The sequence below is a fragment of the Capricornis sumatraensis genome, chromosome 4 (assembly GCF_032405125.1).
Source record: "Capricornis sumatraensis isolate serow.1 chromosome 4, serow.2, whole genome shotgun sequence".
NCBI classification, from domain to species: Eukaryota; Metazoa; Chordata; class Mammalia; order Artiodactyla; family Bovidae; genus Capricornis; species Capricornis sumatraensis.
The window spans coordinates 100,714,490-100,738,857 of record NC_091072.1 but is presented as its reverse complement, the minus strand read 5'-3'; the positions used below and the strand labels follow the sequence as shown (position 1 = coordinate 100,738,857).

The following is a 24,368-nucleotide window of genomic DNA, read 5'->3' as shown; positions in this document are numbered from 1 at the left end:
TCATTGTGCAGTCACCTCCAGGCAACGACTCCCCTTCTTCTTGCAGCTCAGCTTGCCAGTCCCACCACCCCCAGGGCCCTGGATGACCTTGACCATCAAGCTGCCCTCCTTGAACTGCACTGAGAACCTGGAGCGGGAACAGATAGAAAGGCAAAGCTAGCGCCCTCGTCCCCTCACCCCTACTCCTGTATTTTCACAGTGGCTTCCCCTCCCCTGCTTGAGGCAAGTACATTCCCCCCTCCTACTCCCCAGCCCCCTATGCCAGCAGACTCGAGGCCACAGAGAACTTGGGTGGCCCTGACCTGACACAGTACGCTTCACTTTCTGACAGGCCAAATTTTCCCGGTCACAGTGACCACCAGCTTGGTCGTCTGCCCCAAGCCATCCCTCACCCCCGGCTCACGGCCTTACTCCTCAGTCACGGCGACCGGAAGCTGTATCTGCGTGGCATCCAGCGTAGCCCGGTATATTTTGGTCAGCAGTTCAATCACGTGCTCACTGACCAGCAGCAAGTCCCCCTTGGAGCCCACAGAGGAGATCTTAGGGAGGGGAGAAAACAGCAGGGAAGGGACTCATTTTTTCCCCTAGGAGCAGCCTGGGAGATATCAAAGGCCTGGAGTGAGAGGTCTGGTCCCCCTCGCCTCCAGCTCGGCCTGGCCCGGTTATGCCCACCGTCTTCTCCAGGCTGGGCTCTGCCCCCACCCAGCTCTGATACCTCGCTCAGATGCAAGCTAAAAAGCCCATCCTTGAAGCTGGTGACCGACACCCTGGCCAAACTGTTTAGTGGGATGACAGTCTTGGCCTGAGCATTCTTGGTGTCTGTGATGATCACATGCCCCTTGGTCAGGAGAAGGATTCGAGAGGAAGTCTAGGGACAGAAGAGGAAAAGGGGAGGGAAGGTGGCAATTAGTCTTCATCCTTCCGGCGACCAGCCAGGGCTCTGGATCAGGCTGCAGGGGTGGGGGAGGGGGTCAGGGTGTGGGCCTTCACCTTGCCATTGCCCCGATTGACCTTCATCACAGTCTCCGCCATCAGAATAGGACCTTCTTCCCCACCCTTCAGCTTCTGTAGCTTGGGGTTTCTTTGCAGCCCGATGTAGTCACCGTGAAATGGAATAGGGACACTGAGAACACACAGAAAGCATGCAGTGGAGACAAGGTCCTTACCTCGGGCCCCCAACGTCCTTGCACCTCCCCCACGGAGTTCCCATCTCAGTCCTCCCGTCTCCATCCCTTATCTTCCAGCATATCCTCTGTCTCAGTGGCTCTTAGATGTCATCCAGGACCAACATCAGCATCTCCTAGAACCTGGTTAGAAAGGCAAATTCTCCAGCCCCTCCCTAGACCTCCTAAATCAGAAACTCTGTGGAGGGCACGCAGCCATCTGGCTGTTATCCAGCCTACCAGGTGACTCCGATGCATACTGAAGTTTGAGGACTACAGCATTATCCTTCCTGGGGAAGCTTCTCTTTGCTCTTGATGAAGCTGCACAGGGTCTGGGAGGTCCTCACCTCTGGGGGTATGAAGACTTCTTGCCCTTGAACAGCTCGCTGGCACAGAGCTTCTCCCTCAGGACCTCTACCTGCTTCGGGGACAGCTGATCCCGGAATTTCTTGCACTGTGATGGGGGAGGGGAAGGAGCTAAGGTCGTGGAGGAAGAGAGCAGGGCTGGGGTGTGACGTGGGGCGAACGCTGAGAGACATGTAAGGAGAGGTGCGGGGACTGGAAAGAGCCAGAGTTGAAAGGACAGGGAGCAGATACTTTGGAGAGGGCTGGAGGAGCACTGGGGAGGGGGAGCTGTGGGGTGCTGGGGGAGGGGCTGGAAACTATCACATTCAAGCCCCAGGAGGGCGGTGCACCCAGCGCACAGCCTCAGGCATAGTCCCAGACAGGAGCGCAAGAGTATTTCTGAATAGAACACTGTGGTAAGTGAAGTAAGCCAGATGAAAGGACAAATGTGGTGTGATTTCACGTATATGAAGTACCTAGAATAGTCAAATTCATAGAGACAAAGAGTAGATGATGAGTTCCAGGGACTGAGCGGATGGAGGAACAGAGGGTTTTCCCTTAACATGTACAGAATTTCAGTCTGAGATGATGAAAAAAAGTATGGAGATGGATGGTGGTGATGGTCACACAGCAGTGTGAACGCCCTTAATGCCACTGAACTGTCTATTTTAAAATGGTTAAAATGGGGACTTCCCGGTGGTCCAGTAAGTGACTGCACCTTCCAATGCAGGAGGCCCCAGTTGGATCCCTGGTCAGGAAACTAAGATCCCACATGCTGTGGGGTGTGACCAAAAGAATTTTTTTATTGGTTAAAGTGGTAAATGTTATGTTTTACCACCATAAACAAAAAAATTTTTTGGAGTGGAAGAGGGAGGCGGAAGAGGAAAATCAGAGGAAGGAGAAGAGAAAAAAGACGAAGAGAAGAGTTGCCCGGGTGCCAGGAGAGCTGCCCAGGCCCCACTCACCTTCCATTGGTGGAAGAGCCTCTGGAGCTCGTGGTTGGCTGTGTTGAAGTACTTGTAAGGGGCAGATGGCCACTTTTTGTCCAAGATGCTGGGAGAAGGCAAATTGTTCTTCAGCCCCAGGAGGAATTTCTGTACCTGGGTTGGGAACAAGGAGGTTGGGAGTGAGATGATGAGAAGACCTCCTGATAGGTAAACTTGCACCCAGATCCTGCCCCTTCAACGAGGAAGGCCACCACAGGGAGAAGCAGCAAGCGGAGCTGAGGAGGTGGAGGCGAGGCCACTCCCCCTCTCCTTCAGTGTGAACGTAGGCTTGAGGCTGGGCGGCAGGACCATGAATGGGAGATGGAAGGGAGAGATGGGTTAGATCCAAGCAGATACCTTCTAACCATTTTAGTGAGGTAGGAGGGGCTGGTCTTAATATCTTGCTCCTGCAGTTTCCTATTCTCAAGACTCTGAACGGTTTACAGGTGGCTGCCCCACTGTGTTAGCTATTGAACAGGTACCAAATCTTCCCTCCTCTCTGCCCAGTCAAGCCCAACACTGCAACCTGGCAGTGTCCTGGTTGCATTGTCTCTAGGACTCTGTTCAAAGTCCTCTACTTATAATCCAACCTCATGTCATGGGATCCCCTGTGCTACCCTGGCACACTAACCAGACTGGACTCCTTGCCCTGCCCTCTGCCCAGCCCATGTATTACCACTCTCTGCCTTAGCTAATGCTGCTCTCAGCTCAACTCTGCCAACCCAGATTCTACTTATCCTTTGAGACGGGGCTCAAAGCCCTCCCAGATCCCCTGGGCCAGGGTGTCTCTCCTTTGAAGTCCCTTAGTACTTTGTCTATACTTCTGGTTTTTGTGCTACTCTTATCTGCATGGAAATCTTCCCCCTCTTCTATAGGGCAAGTCTTTGGGAGTCAGGATCCCAGGTCCTGGGTGTTTTTACCATTCAACATCATTGAGAATCTGCTCTGTGCTGATACTGTTCTAAGTATGGGGACACAGCAGTCAACAGAGTGAACAGAGTCTCTTCTCACTGAGTTTATGTCCTACTGGGACTGGAGAAGGAGACAGCCCACAAGCAAATAAACACAGAACACAACATTAAAGAATTCTGTGCGCTATGATACAAAAAAAGCGGACCTGAGACAGGAATGAGAGGTAGCATATTCCAGACACAGAAGGAAAGCCAGTGCTACTGGCCTAAGCTGAGTGAGAGGAGAGAAGATCAGAAAATTGGTTGGCCAAAGACAGATCATAAAGGGCCTTGTAGGCTGTGACAGCGAATCTGGCTTTTATGTGGAGTGAAACAGAACACCATTAGAGAGTTTTAGAAGAAGAGTGACATAATCTGACTTAAGAGTTTACATTTTGATTTGTTTAATTTTTAAAATGTAATACAATTTATTTTCCTATTTTGGAAATTTTTTAATTTGCATGAAAGTTGAAAAAAGATTACAGTGAGCATCTGAATAATATATACTTCTTAACTAATTCACATACTGAGAGTACCTTACCCTATCTTTGCACTCTCTCTAACACACACTTATATTCAAATGCACATAAATATATAAATACACATATATGTACAAATCTTGGGTACTATAGCATCCTAAAGTAGGTCACAGTTATCATGAAATTTTCTCCTGAAACTTAAACACACACTTAAGTGTGTGCTTATCCCAGCTCTTACCACACACCAGCTGTGAAATGTTCATGTTGAACTCTTGTGACTCCATGGACTGTGACCTGCCAGGCTCCTCTGTCCTTGCGATTCTCCAGGCAAGAATACTGGAGTGGGTTGCCATTTCCTTCTACAGGGGATCTCCCCAACCCAGGGATCGAACCCAGATCTTCTGCATTGCAAGCAGTTATTTCATTGACTGAGCTACGAGGGTAGCCCCCTCTCTGGGCCTTAGTTTTTAACAATAAAATGGGTTTATTTTAAAGGACCATATACTTTGAATGGGCTTCCCAGGTGGCGCTAGTGGCAAGAACCCACCTGCCAATTCAGGAAACATAAAAGATACAGGTTCAGTCCCTGGGTCAGGAAGATCCCCTGGAGGAGGGCATGGCAACCCACTCCAGTATTCTTGCCTGGAGAATCCTATGGACAGGGAAGCCTGGTGGGCTACAGTCCATAGGGATGCAAAGAGCCAGACACTACTGAAGTGACTTAGCATGCATACTTTGAATAAAATTCTCTGGGAGTGTTTAACTAACCTAGGTAAGAAAACCAAGTGAAAGTGAAAGTCGGTTGGTCATTTCCGACTCTCTGTGACCCCATGGACTATACAGTCCATGGAATTCTCCAGGCCAGAATACTGGAGTGGGTAGCCTTTCCCTTCTCCAGGGGCTCTTCAGGTGCTGTTTAATTGTAAATAGATTGATATAAGATTGGACCAATACTTGATATGTACAATTTTAGTATGTAAGGTTTTTGTGCTTTTTTAAAAAAAAGTTCAATAAATTAATTCATTAAAAATAGAATAAAATGGGGGAAATGTGAGGACCTACCTCACAGGATTGTTGAAACCACTCAAATTAATGCTTGTAAAGGGCTTAGTGTACAGTTAAGTGGTCAAAACGAAAAAAAACGTAGGTATTAGCATTAGTAGCATTAGCTAAGTAGGTAATAGTATAGGCAAGGTAATGGCCTAGTCAGAAACACCGGGGCAATCAGTGCCCAATGGCCCCCTGCGAGCAGAATTCCATAGTGGGTCTGATTTACTGAAATGCTGGTTTAAACCCAGCAGCTCCTGTGGTGACATTCTGCAGATGCCTGATAATACGCAGGTGAGAGTGAAGGAGGATGAGAGGTCAATCAGGTGATAAGAGCAAAATCAGATTGCAGGCTCAGGTGTGCAGCAGGAAAGCACGTACTCTGGTGAGGCAGACACGCTGGAGCCTGCCTGAGGAGAGCCCGGCACCGGAAGAGGCCCAGGAGGAAGACGACGGAGCTTCCCTGAGAGAGGGCGGAGGACACAGTGAGGAAGACTCAGGGAGGCGAGGAGGAGGCCCAGAGCCCCCATCCCTCACCTCAGCCAAGGGAACAGAGAGGAGCACCAGGGACTGCATCTCACGTCTCTGTGAGCAAAGTCAATAAGAGTCCTCACAACCGTCAATGACCAAAGCAACCGAGGTCAGTTCAGAGTCACTCCAGCCCTCTGTCCAAAATTGCCTGCTCTTCTCTCTGGTATTTCCCAAGGTCTCACTGGAAGTCCTGCTCCCCCCGTCTGGTTTCCCTCCAACACTTCTCAGAAGCACCATCACTGTTGGAGATATGTCTCTGGCAATCACCCCTCTCTGTCCCCATTTTCCTCTCACTGGAAACTGTTCATAGTCTGAACCTCCAGGCCTGCTCCTGACTTCTTCCTGCTCGCCCCGACCTGAGTCTTCTTGAATCAAGATCTTTCCTGAGGTTCACTTCCAGCCTCGCCTGCTACAGTGTCCGGAGAGATAGAAGGAAGATACCATTCCTTCACCATCACCCCCTCAGCCCTAAAATGAATTTCGGGAGGTTGGGTTACTTAACCCTGTGTGTGTCCTCTCTCTGCTCTTCCATGAGGCTCAGACTCTTCAACTCTCATTAACCACCCAGCCCCAGTCTCTTCTCCAGCCTGTTCACCATGGACTAGTCAGTGGATGTGCTGGGACCCCTTCCTGCCACAGGTTGCTGCAGTGTCCATTCACGCCAAAACATGCTCTGATTCTATTCCTGGGTCCTAGGCACTGGGGCCCTCCTCCTACAGCCCTATCCCCTCACAGACAGAGGAGGGGCTTCCCAGGTGGCTCAGTGGTAAAGAATCCACCTGCCAAGCAGGAGACTCAGGTTCGATCCCTGGGTCAGGAAGATCCCCTGGAGAAGGAAATAGCAAGCCACTCCAGTAAACTTGCCTGGGAAATCCCATGGACAGAGGAGCCTAGTGGGTTATAGTCCACGGGGTTGCAAAGAGTCAGACAAGACTTAGCGAGTAAACAGCAGCAGCAGCAGACAGAGGAGGCTCTTGGGGAAAAGCTTCAGATCACCTCATCTTGAGCCCCACACACTTCCTCTTCCCAACCTGTCCCTCCCTCCACAATGTCCTGTTTCCTTCCTCAACCCCCACCACTTACCATGCTCTTGTAGATGAAATTCGACAAGATGAGGGCAGCCCCTGACCGGAAGTACTTTCGGTAATTCTTTCGGGCCTGACAGGGACAAACAAGAAAGGAGCCAAAGTAAACATAGTGAGTTCTACCTGGAAGATAGAAGATAGGCTGAGAAGAGGTTCTATTCTTTAATCACACAAACAACAGAGTAAGGTAAAGAGCTGAGACTCTTAACTGGAGGGAGAGAGTGAAGTCACACAAGTGGGCAACCAGGAGGCCACTCAGAGCAGAAGGCAGAGCTAAGTCAGAAACACACCCAGGTATGTGTTCAGATCTCCCCAAGATGCATCCATGCTCCCGGACACACACAGAGCAGACCCAGAAACACGCCCGGACACGGACGTGCGGTCACACAGAGATGTGTCCTGGATTGGGGCAGGATCTGCTCTCTGCTACTCTTCCCCTGCCACCCCTGGGCTTCCCAGGGGGCGCTAGTGGTAAAGAACCCGCCTGCCAATGCAGGAGACATTGTGGTTTCAGCCCCTGGGTCAGGAAGATCCCCTGGAGGAGGGCACGGCAACCCACTTGAGTATTCTTACCTGGAGAATCCCCATGGACAGAGGAGCCTGGTGGGCTACAGTCCATAGGGTCTTAAAGAGCCGAACATGACACATTCTTCCCCCCACCCCAGCAGTAGCTGGCACAGGGAGCCGTGTGTGGGGATGAAACCCCTCTCCCCTCCCTATTACCTTCCACCCTCTCACAAAAGCCTGGATCAACAACGCTGACGCCTTCATCTTCCCGTAGCGTTTCTTTTGCTGTAGAAACAATGAGCCTGTTAGAGAAACTCCACCTCCCGAACCACCTCTCTACTTCCTGCTCTCATATCAGAGTGAGGGGGATAGAACTTCAGGGATAACTGGTACCATGTTGCCCCGAAACCAGGAGGATATGACGATCTGACTCTTGCGCATCAGCTGGTAGTGGGTGCAGCAGCGCCAGCCTCGGTATGTCTTCTGTATGAGCGTGGCTAACTGCTGGAGTCGAAGGCGCCTCTGCTCTTCCAAGTAGAAAAGCTGTGGAGGGGTACAGAGAGGCTGGTCTAGGGGGAACCCATGGCACCAATGGCTTCCCAGCCAGTGTTTTATTCAATCATGCCTTTGTCCTCTTAGTTTCCTCATCTGTGCATCCATTCATTTAATTATCCACACATCCATGAGCCCTAACTCTTGACCAGGCCCTGCGCTAGGACTTGGACACTCAGACAGATGACTCTCAAGGAGCCCTGCTTCAGGTAGAGGTGCTCAGACCGGCAAGGCAAGCACACCTAACTTCCGGGGCCCAGGGCAGGCGGGCTGGGGCCCCAAGGGGTCAGTTCCCAGGGATACAACCCCTGCAGAAAGACGTCCTCACCCACTATCCCTTCCAGGTTCTAGAAGCTCCCCTCACCCAGCCTCTCACTCAGGTGGGCTCTCCAACTCTTCCGCTGTCCAGCCCCACCAAACACAAGTGCCCCCTGCAACTCACAGTCTTGGGGCTTCTGATGAAGATCTTTGTCTTCCCAAAGGCCAGCTCCTCTGAGGACATGCTCAGCTCCCCCAGGACCTTCTCGACCCCCTCCCTGCCGAGTCAGGTGAAGAAAGCTGTCCAGGGGCATCCCAGGGGAGGGGCCTCTCCCAGTTTTCCTCTACCTTTTCTAAGAAGGGAGAAGAGCTTGGGGCTCAATAGACTTCAGAGCCTCTGAAAAGTCATCATTCAATTCATGTCCCCCAGTAGCCATTCGCCAAATGCCCATGGCACTGCTGAGGGGTCTCCTCCCCACAGGTTCCTTGCACTGCCCCGCCCTGCCCCCCAGTCTCCCACTGAATCTTACTGGTCTCCACCATTCCAGCGCGGCCAAGTGCTCCGGCTCAGCAATCGGTACCTTTCCAGGAAGGACCCGTAGGCCTGGCGGTAGGCGTAGCCTGCCCGTCGCACCCGCACGTTCTCCAGCAGCCCCAGGTACTGAGCCTGGACATTTACCAGCTCAAAAGAGAAGTGACCTCGCTGCTGCTGCTCATTGGGCTTTATACACCTGATGAGAGGTAGGGCAAGGCCCAGGCTACAGGAGCTCCACCCTTGCCAGTGTCATCCATCCTAGTCTCTACACCCCTTGTGCTTGTGCTATGCTACTTCAATCGTGTCTGACTCTTTGCGACCCCATGGACTGTGGCCCACCAGCCTCCTCTGTCCATGGGATTCTCCAGGCAAGAATACTGGAGTGGGTTGCCATGCCCGTCTCCAGGGGATCTTCCTGGCCTAGGGATCGAACCCGCATTTCTTGCATCTCCTGCATTGGCAGGTGGGTACTTTACCATTAGTGCCACCTGGGAAGCCCACACTCCTTAGCTGAAAAATTCCAGAGAAAGCAGATACACTAGCCTTCCCAGTTTCACTCACTAGAGCATGTCGCTGCCTGACCACACTGCTCTCCCCCTTACAGGACATTTGGCTGCTCAGTGGGCTGTTCTCCATGAGGAAAGGGTTTCTGGTACCCTTATTCCAGGGAGCCTCCCTCCCCGCATGCACATGTTCTACCATGCCTGGACCCTGTGCGTGTCATCGCAAAAGCAGCATGTTCCCCTATGTGCCCAGCATGTCACCTGATGTAGTTGGGGTTCTTGGAATACAGGTTCTTCATGAGAGTGGTCACAGAACTCTTGAACTGGGCCCCAGCAGTTGGGGGGCGTTTGAGAGATGCCTGTTTTGGATCACCCTCAGGAAACAAGGACCGAAGGAGCGGGTGCCGGGCCTTCCACATGGCCTGGGACAAGTCTCTGAAGAGTAGGTCATTGTTCTTGTCAATGAAGCTGTTCACGTTGTAGGTCACCTGTGCAGGAACAGCACTGGTCTGGAGCTTCCGCCATACTGTCTGACATGCACTTGGCCCTCCCAGTCTCACTGTGAATGTTCCTGGTTCCCATCCTCCCCCAGTGCCTCCCCGCATTGTCTTCAGTCTGTGCCCAGACCCTAATCTTCACCATCCAGGCCTGTCACATCACCTTGCCCGCATAGTGGCAGATGCGGAAGCAGCTGAGGCCCATGCTGTGGTCATACTGGCGCTGGGCGTTCTGGGTGACTTTGCTCTCATAGTGGCTGTGCTTGGAGAAGAGCTGGTTCAGCTTTGCTAGGAAGGTGGAGTCACTGACCACCCCAGGCCGCAGGCACTCCTCATCCAGCATGGCCAGGATGCCTCGCTGATTCTGGCCAGGGGAAGAACAGCCCAACCTAGACCTTGCCCTTCAAGATGTCCACACCTCACTGCCGCCCCTCTGCCCCCTCATCCTTTGCCCTCCTTACCATTCTTATCAAGTAGGGTGGGAGGGGGAGAGAGAGACAGGGGAAGGGTGTTCAAGCAGTCTGGAGCGGGAGGTCCCAGAGGTAAGAGAAGAACTTACATGCTCAATGAGGTTACAGATAATGCCATTATCAAAGTATTCCACCTTCACCCACGGTATGCCCTGGCAAGGGGAGACATGAAAAATTACATGCAGCAGGTCCAAGATGAAACTTCCAAGACCCCACCAGAACCAGGCCCCCTTTCATCCACCCCACCAAGGACCATCAGAAAGCCCTATAGTTCACAGGGTCCCTGGTGTGGTTTCTATTATACCCTCATCCCTCCAGGGTTGATGGAGAATTTGTGGGGTGGGTGGACAGATGTCTGGGAGGACCCAGAGCAGTTGGGAGAGGGAGTGTGCCATACCGCTCTGGCAACAAACCATAGAACAAAAGCACTTAAGTAAACCAAAGGCTTATTATCAAACAACAAAGCTGGTTGGATGCATCTTCAAAGACCTGCATTAGTGATACTCAGACTCAAGCGTTCATCCCAGTCGCTGAGAGGGCTTGTTAAAACACAGGCTTCTGGGTCTCAGCCCCAGTTTCTGACTTGGCAGGCCTGGGACAGGGCCTGCGAACTTGTCTTTCTCATATGTTGCCAGGGGCCACTGCTGCTGCTGGCTCAGGACTACACTTTCAGAACCACTGATCCACCTGATACACTGGAGCTGTATAATTTGTTTCTTAGAAAGCAAGAATGGTATAGAAGCAGAGGACCGAAAGACCATGAATCGGTCATTTAGAGATTTGCTGGGCATCAGGCCTACAGACACCCCCTGACCACCCAAGGGCCAGACCTCCCCAGTTCAGGCCACTCCCAGGTGTGGTTGGGGAACACAAGCCTTTCTCTTCTTCCCTCACAGGTCTTTAGGGAATACAGAGTGGAATTAAGTAAAGTTGCCCTCCCGCTTCATCTCCCAGATATCTCTCCCAACTGGTTAAATGAATGAGGATATCCTTACAACCCTAGGCAGCTGTAGAGAAGCATCTTTATGAACTGATATAGAAAGGTCTCTTGTTGACTGGTAAAAGCAAGATGCAGAATGGAGTGTATTTGTGGCCGCTTGAATAAATATTGTAGGAAAATGTATTTACAGATTTGCTGCAGAAGGAGGCTGACTTCAGTTGCCTCTGGATGGGAGGGAGAACTAAAAGGGGGGGTGGGAGGAAGACTTTCCTTTATACACCTTTTTAAGCTTTTTGAATCTGGAAGCATGGGTGCAATTTATCTACTTGATAATATAAGTTCTTAAAGTCAAAACATAGAAAATTTTTTAAAAACCTTTGGAGTCGTGACCACATTGCCTGAAATGCTGCCACAGCAGGTTCCTGAGTTCACAAGGAACATCCCTGGGAGGGCTTTGATGAGTGAGACACAGCCATTCACACTTTGGAGTGAATTAGCTCCATCAGAGAGCTTTTCTAACACTTAGCCACAGAAAAATGGGGACCAGGGGAAGGAGTGTGGAAATTTTGAGCCACAGGGCACTTATGAAGAGGAAGTCTGGGATCGGACTGCTACAAAAGACAGCGACATCAGTCCAGCCTGGAGGAGACAAAGGATTCTGATGTCAGAGAAGGGCTCCCAAAGGGACGGGTAGGGTGGCAAGCCCAGGAGAAATGCGCCTTCTGAATGCGGCTCACAGTCCGCCCTGGGCCAAGCACAGCTGTCACTTCGCTCCTGTCAGGACTCTCTCCACTCCCACCTACCCTGACACCCTCCCTTCAATCTGCCCCCTTCCTCGCCTGGCCTGCAGTGAAAGGGCGGGGGGACTGGGGGTGGAGAGTAGACAGTTAGGGCTTCTTGGTAATGCTGGCATATTCAGCTGTGCAAGGGAAACTTTCTGTCCTTAGTGTTCCCATCTGGGGACAATTGAGAGGAAAGTGTGACAAAGGAGAAAAAGGTCTGGCATATGCCTTACATCATCTGAGAGAAAGGCAAGCAGGAAGGCTCCATTTACCTCTCTCTTATATTCTTCTTGCTCCTCTTTCAGTGTCATCTCTAGGAACACCTGCTGTAGCTTCTCATTGCAGTAGTTGATCACAAATTGCTCAAAGCTATTATCCTGAGGTGGGTACACAGGGTAGAGAGAGAGAGAGACCAGCTCAGCACAAAGCGCTTCCTCCATCTCAGCCTGACCTCCCGTCTCCCATAGCCCGCTTCGAGCTTGCCACCCCTCACCCCCAGGAAGCAGGGTGCTAAGATTGCTGGAGCTCTCTCACCTCTAATATTTCAAAGCCATAGATATCCAGAACCCCCATGACCTTCCTCTTCTCCCCAGTACTCACCTGAAGAGGAGGAAAAGCTACATCTGAGGACCAGCCCTCTGCACATGTGCCTAGGCCCCTCTGGGTGGATGAGAGTGAAGCAGGGGGCAGACAGCACTTGAGTGAACTTGACCATGCTGGAGAGGAATTGGGGTGACTTCATGCTCCCTTTTCCTCTATAGGCTGAAGGACCAGCCAAGAGGGAGGGAAGGAGGGGAGGGAAGAAGGGAACGGAAGATGCAAACAGATTCCAAGAAAATGCTCCCATGGCACAAAGTAGAAAAACATTAAAATCCCAGGAAAATAACCATCCCTTATATGTGTAGATCATTTTACAAAAAAATCCTAAGATCTTGTTTCATTAATCTGTATATCCCTATAAGGTGTGATGATTCCCTTTCTACAGGTGAAAAAAATCAAACTTCAAAAGAGCTAAGAGACTTCCCTGGTCCAGGGGTTAAGACTCCATGCTTCCACGGCAAGACGTGCAGGTTCAATACCTGCTAGGGGCAGGAGGGTGGAGGGGGGAGCCGGAGGGGACTAAAATTCCACATGCTGCACAGCGTAGCCAAACAACTGCCAAATCTGGATTCAAATCTATTTTACCCTGCTGCCTTCCAGTAACAGCTTCTAAATTGATGGCACTTTCGTGTATGTAAATTTTATTTTTTTATTTTTTATTTTTGTAATCTTTAAACAATAGCTCTATTTTGGCCTAATTTGTACACCATAAAATTTACCCTTTAAATGTATACAATTCAGTGATGTGGTTGCTTTTTTTTAGTATATTCAAAAAGTGTACAACCATCACCACTAAATTCCAGAGTATTTTCATCACCCCCAAATGAAATACTGTACATGGACCCATTGGCAGTCACTCCCTATTCCTCTGGTAACCATGGACCTACTCCCCATCCATATGGATTTGCCTATTCTGGACATTTTATATAAATGGAATTACATAAAATGTAGCCTTTTGGGTCTGGCTTCTTTCACTCAACATGTTTCCAAACTTCATCCATGTTGAGCTTGTATCAGTACCTCATGCTTTTTCATAGCCACATAATATACCACTGTATGGATACACCACATTTTGTTTATCCATTCATCAGATGATGTGCATTTGGGTTGTGTCCACTTCTTGACTATTATGACTAATGCCCCTATGAGCATTCACGCACAAGCTTTTATGTGGACATGTTTTCCATTCTCTTGGATATATACCTAGGAGTAGAATTCCTGGATTATATGGTAATCACGTACACAATTTTATCTGATCATCACTGATGGTTTAGTTGTTAAGTTGTGTAGGACTCTTGTGACCCCATGGGCTGTAGCCCGCTGGGCTCCTCTGTCTGTAGGATTTTCCAGGCAAGAACACCGGAGTGAGTTGCCATTTCTTTCTCCAGGGGATCTTCCCTACCCAGGGATCAAACCTAGGCTCCCTGCACTGCAGGCAGATTCTTTACCGAACAAGCTACCAAGGAAGCACTTAATTTAGTGATCCTCACTAAATCCTGGGAAACACGTAAAGGTTAGTGTCCATTTCCCAAATCAGGAAACTGAGGCTCAGAATCTTTGTGCAGCTGATAGAGAATCCAGATAGTTGAATTAAAAAAAAAAAAAGAGGTATTTCCAAAATAACACAAATTCAAAATTAAGTAGATAAAAGAAAACATGCTATCATTCTTCCTCGGTCCATCTCAGAACCCAAGGCACAGGGCAGGCAGAGGAGATCATTGAGGAAGGAGGGCAATCTCTCACCTTGATACTCTCGTTGATTCGATTCACTAACCAGTTGAAAAGGCGGCTGTAGATGTTCTTAGCCAGAGCATCCCGGGCATACTGAGCCTGGAGGGCGGGGCTGCTGGTTAGTGTGACTGCCACAGAACAGACTCAGAACCCAGCCTCCTCCCCGAGAGCCCCTCACCTGGACGACGTTCAGTGCAGTGACCACCTTTTCTTTGGCTGTTTCCATGGTTCTTGAGCACAAAGCTCTCTCTAGTTCCCCTGAATTCAAACCCACCAATTCCCCAATTTCTTGAACACCTGGGAGTGATGAGGAAATACAACATGGCCTGAGAGAGGGTTTACTCCCAGGGGAGGAGGGAGGGTTGGTGCGTGAAACTGCTGGGGGCCTGCTGTTCCTGAGCCTTACTGGGAAAGTCCTTACAGCCCATCCAGAATATGGCCTTGGAGGGACATCTGGGGAGGAGGAGGAGAGAAGGGAGATCTTGGCACTTTAATATGAGAATCTCCTGAAATGAGTGTAATTATCCCATTTTTGCAAAGAATCCACTGAGAATTCAGAGAGTCCCAGAACCAAGGTCTATGAAATATCCACACTTCATTCCAATTTGTCTCACAGGGCGTTCTGAATAAGTATGTTTGGGGAGGAACTTCTGAGTGGGCAGAGGGGGCTTAATCAAGTGAAGTCTATTATGCTGAAGACGGTGGGAGAATAGAAATTGCAGTAGGAGATTCAGGGAGCTGGTTGGGTGCAGACCTCTCCCATCACGGATGCCACTTGCTGGTACCCCATTGGCCTGGAACTCGTTGACCAGTTCCACGTTCCCCAGCTTCAGCACCAGGGCCGCCACCTCTAGCACCTGCCGAATCTCCTCCTCAGAGAAGCCAATCACAGTCATTGCACTCTAGGAAAGAAAGGAGAATCGGAAGCTGAACTTCAGGCCAGTCCAATGCCTGCCTCCCTTCCCAAAGCCAGAGCCTGGACTCAGGGCCTGGCCTAATGGCCCATCCTGGGTACCTACCTGGAGGACCTTGAAGTTGGCATCATCATCCATGCCATCCACCCTGGACGTGTCTGGGTTCAGGTAGGCATAGCCACCTGTGTCCCGCTCAAGCTTCAGGGCCTCTGCAAGGACCAGCATGAGGGAAAAGGGTCAGTACACGGGCTCTCTGAGTCCTCCAACCTTGACCCTCATGGCCCTTGCTCTAGGTTGGTTCATTCATTTATTCAGAGGAGCCATTTTTGTTTTAGGTTCTCTCTGTGTCTTCTTTGTGTTGGGATCATTAATTCTTATGATTATAGACTAGTTTTTTAAGCTGTATCTAGGGTTTGCAAGTGAAACTCAGTCATGTCCAACTCTTCACAACCCCATGGACTATACAATCCATGGAATTCTCCAGGCCAGAATACTGGAGTGGGTAGCCTTTCCCTTCTCCAGCGGATCTTCCCAACCCAGGAATCGAACCAGGGTCTCCTGCATTGCAGGTGGATTCTTTACCAGCTGAGCTACCAGGGAAGTGGGTGTTCATAATCCTTGAGGTTTTCCCCAACTTTTATGAAAGAAAATCCCCATTCTACTCTTCTCTCCACCCTCAGGGTTCTAAACAATAAAACCAGAAAAGCAAACCTTCCATGCTGCTCAGTTCTCAGTGGTTCTGGGAGAACAAAGGTGAAGAAAGAAGGGTAAGCACCTATCTCCCACCCACCCCCAGCCTCCACACGTTGCCCATTGCCCAGGTTGGGGCATTCATTATTTGTTCACAAAACACCAACCAAGTGGCAGACACTATGTTCCCCAAACCAGACCCCCTTTTGGAAGGTTTTCTCAGATTGGGGCTGAGCCAAATGGCTCTCCTGTGTTCCACATGGTGCATCCCTACCCCAGACTACATATCATGGATTAGGTTTTGGGTTTTTTTCCTGTTCCTCTTACCAATGAACAGGTTGTGTGTTGGGACTGTGTTTTTCATCTTCATATTCTGCGTGCCTGACTGGCATGCAAGAACTTTCTTTTAATAAATGAATCAAGGGAATGGACAAAGCCATTCACTGAGATGGGAAAGAATGAGTTAATCATAGAGCTTGAATTGTATCAGTTATCTGTTACTCAAAAGATCTGAGAATTAGAGAGTGACTCTCAAAGTAGAGTTTAATGGCAGCTTCCCCTGAGACAAAAATTTTGAAACAGGAGGCTGATAAAGAGGGGTGTCTGGAAGGAGAATGAGTCAGAAAGGCCCTGGGATGATGACACCAGGAAGGGAGGCCCCACCCGGCCTCAAACCAATGAGCAAGAATCAGCCAGAGCAAGACTCCAGTGTCTGATTCAGACAAATTGAATACAATCAAGACTATTAAACCAGGAGGGAAGATGATACCTGTGGGGGCTCTTAAACCATAGAGATCTCTAGGAGGGTGAAAGGAGGCAGGCACAAGTCCAGCACAGAATAACCAGAAATCAAAGCCATAAGTTCTTAGGCATCAGATATCCACAGTGCCCACAGCCAGAGGTGGGATTTAGAGAGGAAACTCTGGCAGGGCTTAAAGTCCCATCAGACCCTGCAGTAAGGCCCAGCCAGCATCCAGGCTGAGATGGTCTCTTCCCTAAGAAAAAGCATGGTGTTCCACAACTTTTGCACCTATAAGCCAACTGCACAGCATATTGGCAACAGCCACACTGCACTGTGATGTATCTGCTCACATATCTGCCATCCCTAGAAGAAGACTTCTTCAAGGACAAGGTCCTTGTCTTACTCAACTCTGTATCCTTAGAAGCTAGCAGGATGGTCAAGCATACTAGATATTCAAGAGGTATTTGATGAATGAATGAATGGAACCTCCATAGAACTATCCAAGAAGAAAAAAACCAAGGACAAGGTCATGGGTGAGACAGATATAGACCCAAAACAACTTCAACTAGAGCTCATTGGAAGTTCTTGAATACTTATAACATCCTGTCTGATCTCCTGCTGAGCTGTGGATAAAGTCCCTTAAATTAAAGGTAGAAAAGCATGGCAGATGGAAATAAGTGTTGTTTTTGAAGCCAGCTTGGGGGAAAAGAGGAGATTTAGTCGCTAAATCATGTCTAACTCTCTGCAACCCCTTGGATTGTAGCCTGCTGGGCTCCTCTGCCATGCAGTTTCCCAGGCAAGAACACTGGAGTGGATTGTCATTTCCTTCTCCAGGGAATCTTCCTGACCCAGGGGCTGAATCTCTGTTTTTTGCATCTCCTGCATTGGCAGGCAGGTTCTGTACCACTAGCGCCACCCAAGAAGCCAGGATGGGTCATGGTGGAGTGTTCTGACAAAATGTGGTCCACTGGAGAAGGGAATGGCAAACAACTTCAGCATTTGTGCCTTGAGGACCCCATGAAGAGTATGAAAAGGGAAAAAGATATGAAATTGAAAGATGAACTCCCCAGGTCGGTAGGTACCCAATATGCTACTGGAGAAGAGTAGAGAAATAACTACAGAAAGAATGAAGAGATGGACCCAAAACAAAAACAACACCCAGTTGTTGATGCGCTGGTGATAGAAGTAAAGTCCAATGCTGTAAAGAGCAATCTTGCATAGAAATCTGAAATGTTAGGTCCATGAATCAAGGTAAATTAGAAGTGGTCAAACAGGAGATGGCAAGAGTGAACATCAACATTTTATGAATCAGTGAACTAAAATGCACTGGAATGGGCGAATTTAACTCAGATGACCACTATATCTACTACTGTGGGCAAGAATTTCTTAGAAGAAATGGAGTAGCCCTCATAGTCAACAAAAGAGTCTGAAATGCAGTTCTTGGGTTCAATCTCAAAAACAACAGAATGATCTCTGTTCGTTTCCAAGGCAAACCATTTGATATCACAGTAATCCAAGTCTATGCCCCAACCAGTAAAACTGAAGAAGCTGAAGTTGAATGGTTCTATGAAGACTTTCTAGAACTAACACCCAAAAAAGATGTTCTTTTCATTATAGGGGACTGGAATGCAAAAGTAGGAAGTCAAGAGATACCTGGAGTAACAGGCAAATTTGGCCTTGGAGTACAGAATGAAGCAGGGAAAATGCTAATAGAGTTTTGCCAAGAGAAATCACTGGTCATAGAAAACACCCTCTTCCAACAACACAAGATAAGACTCTACACATGGACATAACCAGATGGTCAACACTGAAATCAGATTGATTATATTCTTTGCAGCCAAAGATGGAGAAGCTCTATACAGTCAGCAAAAACAAAACTGGGAGCTGACTGTGGCTCAGATCATGAACTTCTTATTCCCAAATTCAGACTTATATTGAAGAAAGTAGGGAAAACCACTAGACCATTCAGGTATGACCTAAATCAAATCCCTTATGATTATGCAGTGGAAGTGAGAAATAGATTCAAGGGATTAGATCTGATAGACAGAATTCCTGAAGAACTATGGATGGAAGTTCGTGACATTGTATAGGAGGCAGTGATCAAGACCATCCCCAAGAAAAACAAATGCAAAAAGGCAAAATGCTTTTCTGAAGAGGCCTTACAAATAGCTGAGAAAAGAAGAGAAGCTAAAGGCAAAGGAGAAAAGGAAAGATATACCCCTTTGAATGCACAGTTCCAAAGAATAGCAAGGAGAGATCAGAAAGCCTTCCTCAGTGATAGATGCAAAGCAATAGAGGAAAACAGTGGAATGGGAAAGACTAGATATCTCTTTGAGAAAATTAGAGATACCAAGGGAACATTTCATGCAAAGATGGGCACAATAAAGGACAGAAATGATATGGACCTAACAGAAGCAGAAGATATTAAGAGGTAGCAAGAATACACAGAAGAACTATACAAAAAAGATCTTCATGACCCAGATAACCACAATGGTGTGATCACCCACCTAGAGGCAGACATCCTGGAATGTGAAGTCAAGTGGGCCTTAGGAAGCATCACTACGAACAAAGCTAGTGGAGGTGATGGAATTCCAGTTGAGCCATTTCAAATCCTAAAAGATGATGCTGTGAAAGTGCTTCACTCAATATGCCAGCAAATTTGGAAAACTCAGCAGTGGCCACAGGACTGGAAAAGGTCAGTTTTCATTTCAATTGCAAAGAAAGGCAATGCCAAAGAATATTCAAACTACCACACAATTGCACTCATCTCACACACTAGCAAAGTAACGTCCAAAATTCTCCAAGCCAGGCCTCAACAGTACGTGAACCGTGAACTTCCAGATGTTCAAGCTGAATTTAGAAAAGGCTGAGGAACCAGAGATCAAATTGCCAACATCAGCTGGATCATCAAAAAGCAAGAGAGTTCCAGAAAAACATCTACTACTGCTTTATTTTCTACATCAAAGTCTTTGACTATGTGGATCACAACAAAGTGCAGAAAATTCTTCAAGTGATGGGAACACCAGACCACCTTACCTGACTCCTGAGAAATCTGTATGCAGGTCAAGAAGCAACAGTTCTAACAGTTAGAACAATTAAAACAGACTGGTTCCAAATCAGGAACGGAATATGTCAAAGCTGTATATTGTCACCCTGTTTATTTAACTTATATGCAGAGTACATCATGCACAATGCCAGACTGGATGAAGCACAAGCTGGAATCAAGACTGCCGGGAGAAATATCAATAACCTCAGATACACAGATGACAACACCCTTACGGCAGAAAGTGAAGAAGTACTAAAGAGTCTCTTGATGAAAGTGAAAGAGGAGAGTGAAAAAGTTGGCCTAAAACTCAACATTCAGAAAACTAAGATCATGGCATCCGGTCCTATCACTTTAAGGCAAATAGATGAGGAAATAATGGAAACAGTGAGACTTTATTTGGGGGGGCTCTAAAATCACTGTGAATGGTGACTGCAGCCATGAAATTAAAAGATGCTTGCTCCTTGGAAGAAAAGCTATGACCAACCTAGACAGTATATTAAAAAGCAGAGACATTACTTTGCCAACAAATGTCTGTCTAGTTAAAGCTATGGTTTTTCCAGTAGTTATGTGTGGATGGGAGAATTGGACTTTAAAGAAAGCTGAGCGCCAAAGAATTGATGGTTTTAAACTATGATGTTGGAGAACACTCTTGAGAGTACCTTGGACTGCAAGGAGATCAAAACAGTCAATCCTAAAGGAAATCAGTCCTGCATATTCTTTGGAATGACTGATGCTGAAGCTGAAATTCCAATATTTTGGCCACCTCTTGCAAAGAACTGATTCTCTAGAAAAGACCCTGATGCTGGGAAAGATTGAAGGCAGGAGGAAAAGGGGACGACAGAGAATGGGATGATTGAATGGCATCACCGACTTGATGGACATGAGTTTGAGCAAGCTCTGTAAGTTGGTGAAGGAATGATAGGAAAAGCTGGAGAGCTGCAGTCCACGGGATGAAAGAGTCAGGCACTACTGAGTAACTGAACTGAATTGGGGAAAAAGGAATCAAGGCAGTTCAGAGAAATAAGAGTGGTGAAGAGGTAAGAAGGCTTATTCCTAGACTAAAATCCCAGAAAAGGAAGAGAACACAGATGTCTAGGGATTTGTTCTCAACAGTAGGTGGGTGAGAATCAGGGTAGGACTGCCCTGAGAGTCAAGGGAAGATGGCTTTAGGGATCCAGAGGGGCCAGGGGTTCTGGGGCTTGAATGGAGGCTGAGGATGTTCTGCTGCATGTCAGGTAGTGGCACGTACTCAGTAGCTGTGCGTCTGCTCCCGCCAGGAGCTGGTAGAAGATGTGAAAGTTCCTTTCTCCTTCAAGTTGCTTCACCACACGGGATTTCTCAAGCAGATCTGACAGAAAATTCGAAAATAATGTTCTGAGGATCTGGGAGGTACCACAACTTCCTTCTAACTCTGTCCTAATCCCTGGTGTTCCCAGTGGTTAGGAAGCCTGTTAGTCTAAACTTCCTCCTTCCTACAGCAGTAGATTAGCAGAAAGGGACACCATGGGACATGCGGGAGAGGGGGTAAGTGGGATGGGAGACACGTACAGTTTGTGATGACGCCACCGAGGGGGGATCCCTTGAAGTCAAACTCAATATCCATGTATTTTCCCTTCAGAGAGCAGAGAGAGACTTGGCTTCCGCCTTTCCTCATCACCCTGTCCAGGAGGCATCTGGGCCATGTTCCTCCCTCTCAAGACCCCACACCCTCTTGTCCCAGGCCAAGGAGATGTTCACTCACAAATCGAGAGGAGTTGTTGTTGCGAATGGTCTTGGCGTTGCCAAAAGCTGTGGAGATGAGGGGAGAAGGAGTTAGGTGGCTGAGGGCAGAGAAGGCCTTCAGGGACAGGAAGGGGTAAGGTCCTCCAGCCATCAGGCCAGTCTCAGATTTTTCAGGCTGAACACGAACAGTGATCTCGGGAACACGGGGGATGGTAGGGTGGGGGTGGGGATGGAGAGGACAGAGACTGGGCTCCTCACCCTCCAGCACTGGGTTCGACTGAAGCAGTTGCTCCTTCACAGAGTTCACCTGCTCCCCTTTCCCGCAGACAGCAGCCACGTAAGACATCACTAGCTTACTCGCCTCTGCAAGAGAAACCCCCGCATGGATCCCCACCACTGCCCTTAATCTCCCTCATTGCAGCACCTCACACCACTCAGAAAAACCCAGGAAGGAATTTCAGGGTCTGGGGGCAGGACTGGCTCTGTCTTGGAGAGAGACAAGGGGGCAGTTCCAGCAGCAACCCCACGGCTTCCCCGCCCCCCTCACCCGGCACCTCACCGGTCTTCCCAGCTCCACTCTCGCCGGTAATGAGGATACACTGGTCTCGGTCCTGGTCCCTCAGTGACTGGTATGCCATATTTGCCAGGGCATAGCTTGCAGGGAGGAATTGGGTGATGACTAGTGTGGGGTCAGTTCAAGACACCATCTTTCACTCGATCCCCAGACCCATTCGCCCTCCCCACTTGGACCAGACCATGGCAAACAACAGGCCTAGTAAGGGGCCTCCAAAGGGCCAGGGAGGAAGGGGCAGCTGGAGAGCCTCCTTCAGGAGAAAGGATAGAGGAAATGAGGATGTCTCATCATGGCGAGCTGGGCCCTGCCACCTTCCCTTGGTCCCTCTACTCACATATGGGGCTTCAGCTCATAGAATGTATAGTCCCGGTATTTGGCAACAAACTCCAGGTCATAGATGGGCAGTTGTTGGTAGGGATTCATTGAGACCAACACGTTCCCAATGTAGGTCTGCAGTTGTGGGAGATGATGGAGTGAGCCAGGGTGGGTCTGGGAAAGGCCCAAGAACTCTCTGGCCACACATCCACAGCCGGGGGCACCCACGGGCACTCACATAAATCTCCTTCTTTTCATAGCGCAGCTGGAGGTTCCTGATCAGAGACTCCTGCTCCAGGGGCTCCAGGAGCACAAGGTCCTCCACCCCCACAGAACCTTCCAGAAGGGTCATGTCCAGAGGAGCTATTGGTCCTGGAATCAGTTTGTTGGTGTCTCCTCAGCTTTCGCAGCCAGTAACTATTTAGGGGAGGAAGGCAGAGGACCTAAGAGAGCCTTCCCCTTCCCCCAGTCCTGGCCCTGGAGAGAGCCCCTGGCCAGCTGAAAGAGGACTCCAGACCAGCCCAAGCTAAGTGCGGAGATTGCAGGGAAGCCGGGGATGGGAGGGGTCCTCTGCTCCCTGAATTAGGGTTGGTGGGAGTGAGGCGGGACCACCTGCCTCCAACCACCAGGGTAAAGAAGGGCCCCAGTAGGGGGAACATCCTTGTGCTGCAGGGGAGAGGGTTGGGGAGGAAAGGGAAGCAAAGTTCATGCCACAGCCAGGCACCGGAGGCTCCCTCCCTCCAGCACTGAGGCCCTGGCCCAGGTCCAGTTTCCCTGACTCTGTGCCCCATCTCCCTCCCAACTCCTTGCCTCTCACAGCCCCTGTTTCCTCACCCGGCACACCCATACTCATTTCCAAAGTTGCTCCAAAGTTTTCCTTCCCCTCTCATTGTTACAGTGAGATTCAGTTTTTAAACAGGGCCTGGACAAGGTGATGAGCCCCAGGACAGAGGCAGGAGCTCCTCCGTTAAAGGCTGGAGTGCCCCAAAGAAAATGAAAATGAGATTTGTTTTCCCCAGCAAGCAAGCAGTGATCGGGAACTTTGGATGGGCCTCCACGTCTGTCCCCATTCTTCTATCTCGATCCCCAACGTTTACATCCATGCCCTTAAGCTTCTGGCATGGACTCTGCCCCAGAGGGACACACCTAGCTTTTTAGTAACTGGTGGGGATGAGCAAGGAAGAGCAGAGTGAGAGAGGCTCGGCCCCACACAGTAGGCATGTGGTAGGTATTCCCTAAGGAGGAGACCCAACCCTCCTCAGCCTTTCCTGTGGGACTGAGCAGGCGGGGTGCCCTGGTGCAGGACAAAACTATTAGTACAATGGTCAGTGACACTCCCTAACAGGAATGAAACAGCCATATCCTCCCCTCCCGCATCGCTGAACCTGAGTGGGGGAAGGGAGGAGAGCCAGAAGAATAGTGGGGCAGAAAGGGAACAGAGGCTGCCTTCTCCCTCCACTCTGCCTCTCCAAGCTCCAGGAAAAGTGAGCACTTATCACTTCCTGTAAAGACAACTGAGGGAGCTATGAGGTTACTCATTACAGCAGCCAACAGCAATCAGGTAGTAAACACTATGGGCCAGGCAGGCTCTAAAGACTTTACACATCCTCATCCAGTACTCTTGCCTGGAAAATCCCACGGACGGAGGAGCCTGGTAGGCTGCAGTCCACGGGGTTGCACAGAGTCGGACACGACTGAAGCAACTTAGCAGCAGCAGCAGCATTCATTTGCTGCTTACAATATCTCCAGGAAGCAGATACTATCATCGCCCCACATTTTCTAGATTTGAGAAAAAGTTAAGATTTTAAATAACTTGGCAGGCAAGCTAAGAAACAGAAGCAGGGCTGGGAAGAAGGCATCTTTGGATATTTGAAAGGAATGAGAATAAGATTGGTTGGAGGCTGGGGGGCAGGGAAGAAGCCCCCACATAGGGCACCCTAAGATATGAAAAGAGGAACAGGTTAAGGCAGGACTCACCCCACGCTGGAACCAGGGTGTAACTTCAGTGTCAGAGAAATGGTAGCTGAAATTCTAGTGTGACAGGAAGGGGGCATAGGAGTCCCAGGCCCCAAGGGTGGAGAGGCGTCCTCGTTAGTGGGAGCTGTCCATGGTGTCGGGAAAGACAGGAAAGATTCTGCCCTCCCTCTAGCCCGTGTCCACGATTCTGACCTTCCTCTGTCCTGCCTCCTCCAGCCAGGGCTCCCTGTGCCAGTCAAGCCAGGCGAGGCAGAGATGGCTGCTCAGCACAAAGTCCGAGGCTGTTCCTGCTGAGGGTGTGGCTCGCTTAACCCTTCACAGGCCTGCAGCCCCAGAGGGAGATGCTTGGCCACATGAGAAAGCCCCCTCTAGGTAGGAAAGAGTATCTGGCTGGCCTGAGCTGAGGGGTTGAAGCGGAGTTCTGTCT

General features: G+C 49.4%; 1 protein-coding gene across 1 annotated transcript; it reads right to left on the bottom strand.

Annotated features, from left to right (window-relative positions):
* MYO1A (myosin IA) lies at positions 1-22,316 on the bottom strand. Its single transcript, XM_068970851.1, has 27 exons — positions 22,203-22,316; positions 21,984-22,099; positions 21,635-21,729; positions 21,334-21,438; positions 21,095-21,141; positions 20,902-20,965; positions 20,603-20,701; positions 14,981-15,084; positions 14,716-14,863; positions 14,140-14,258; positions 13,974-14,060; positions 12,165-12,230; positions 11,903-12,007; positions 9,998-10,060; positions 9,602-9,802; positions 9,203-9,429; positions 8,434-8,634; positions 8,088-8,181; positions 7,487-7,636; positions 7,310-7,378; positions 6,585-6,659; positions 2,474-2,608; positions 1,511-1,617; positions 991-1,123; positions 716-868; positions 412-539; positions 1-127 (listed from the first exon to the last, which is right to left on the bottom strand). The coding sequence occupies exons 1-27, from the start codon at positions 22,314-22,316 to the stop codon at positions 1-3; spliced, it is 3,132 nt and encodes a 1,043-aa protein (XP_068826952.1).
* Between the last annotated feature and the right edge of the window lie 2,052 nt (positions 22,317-24,368).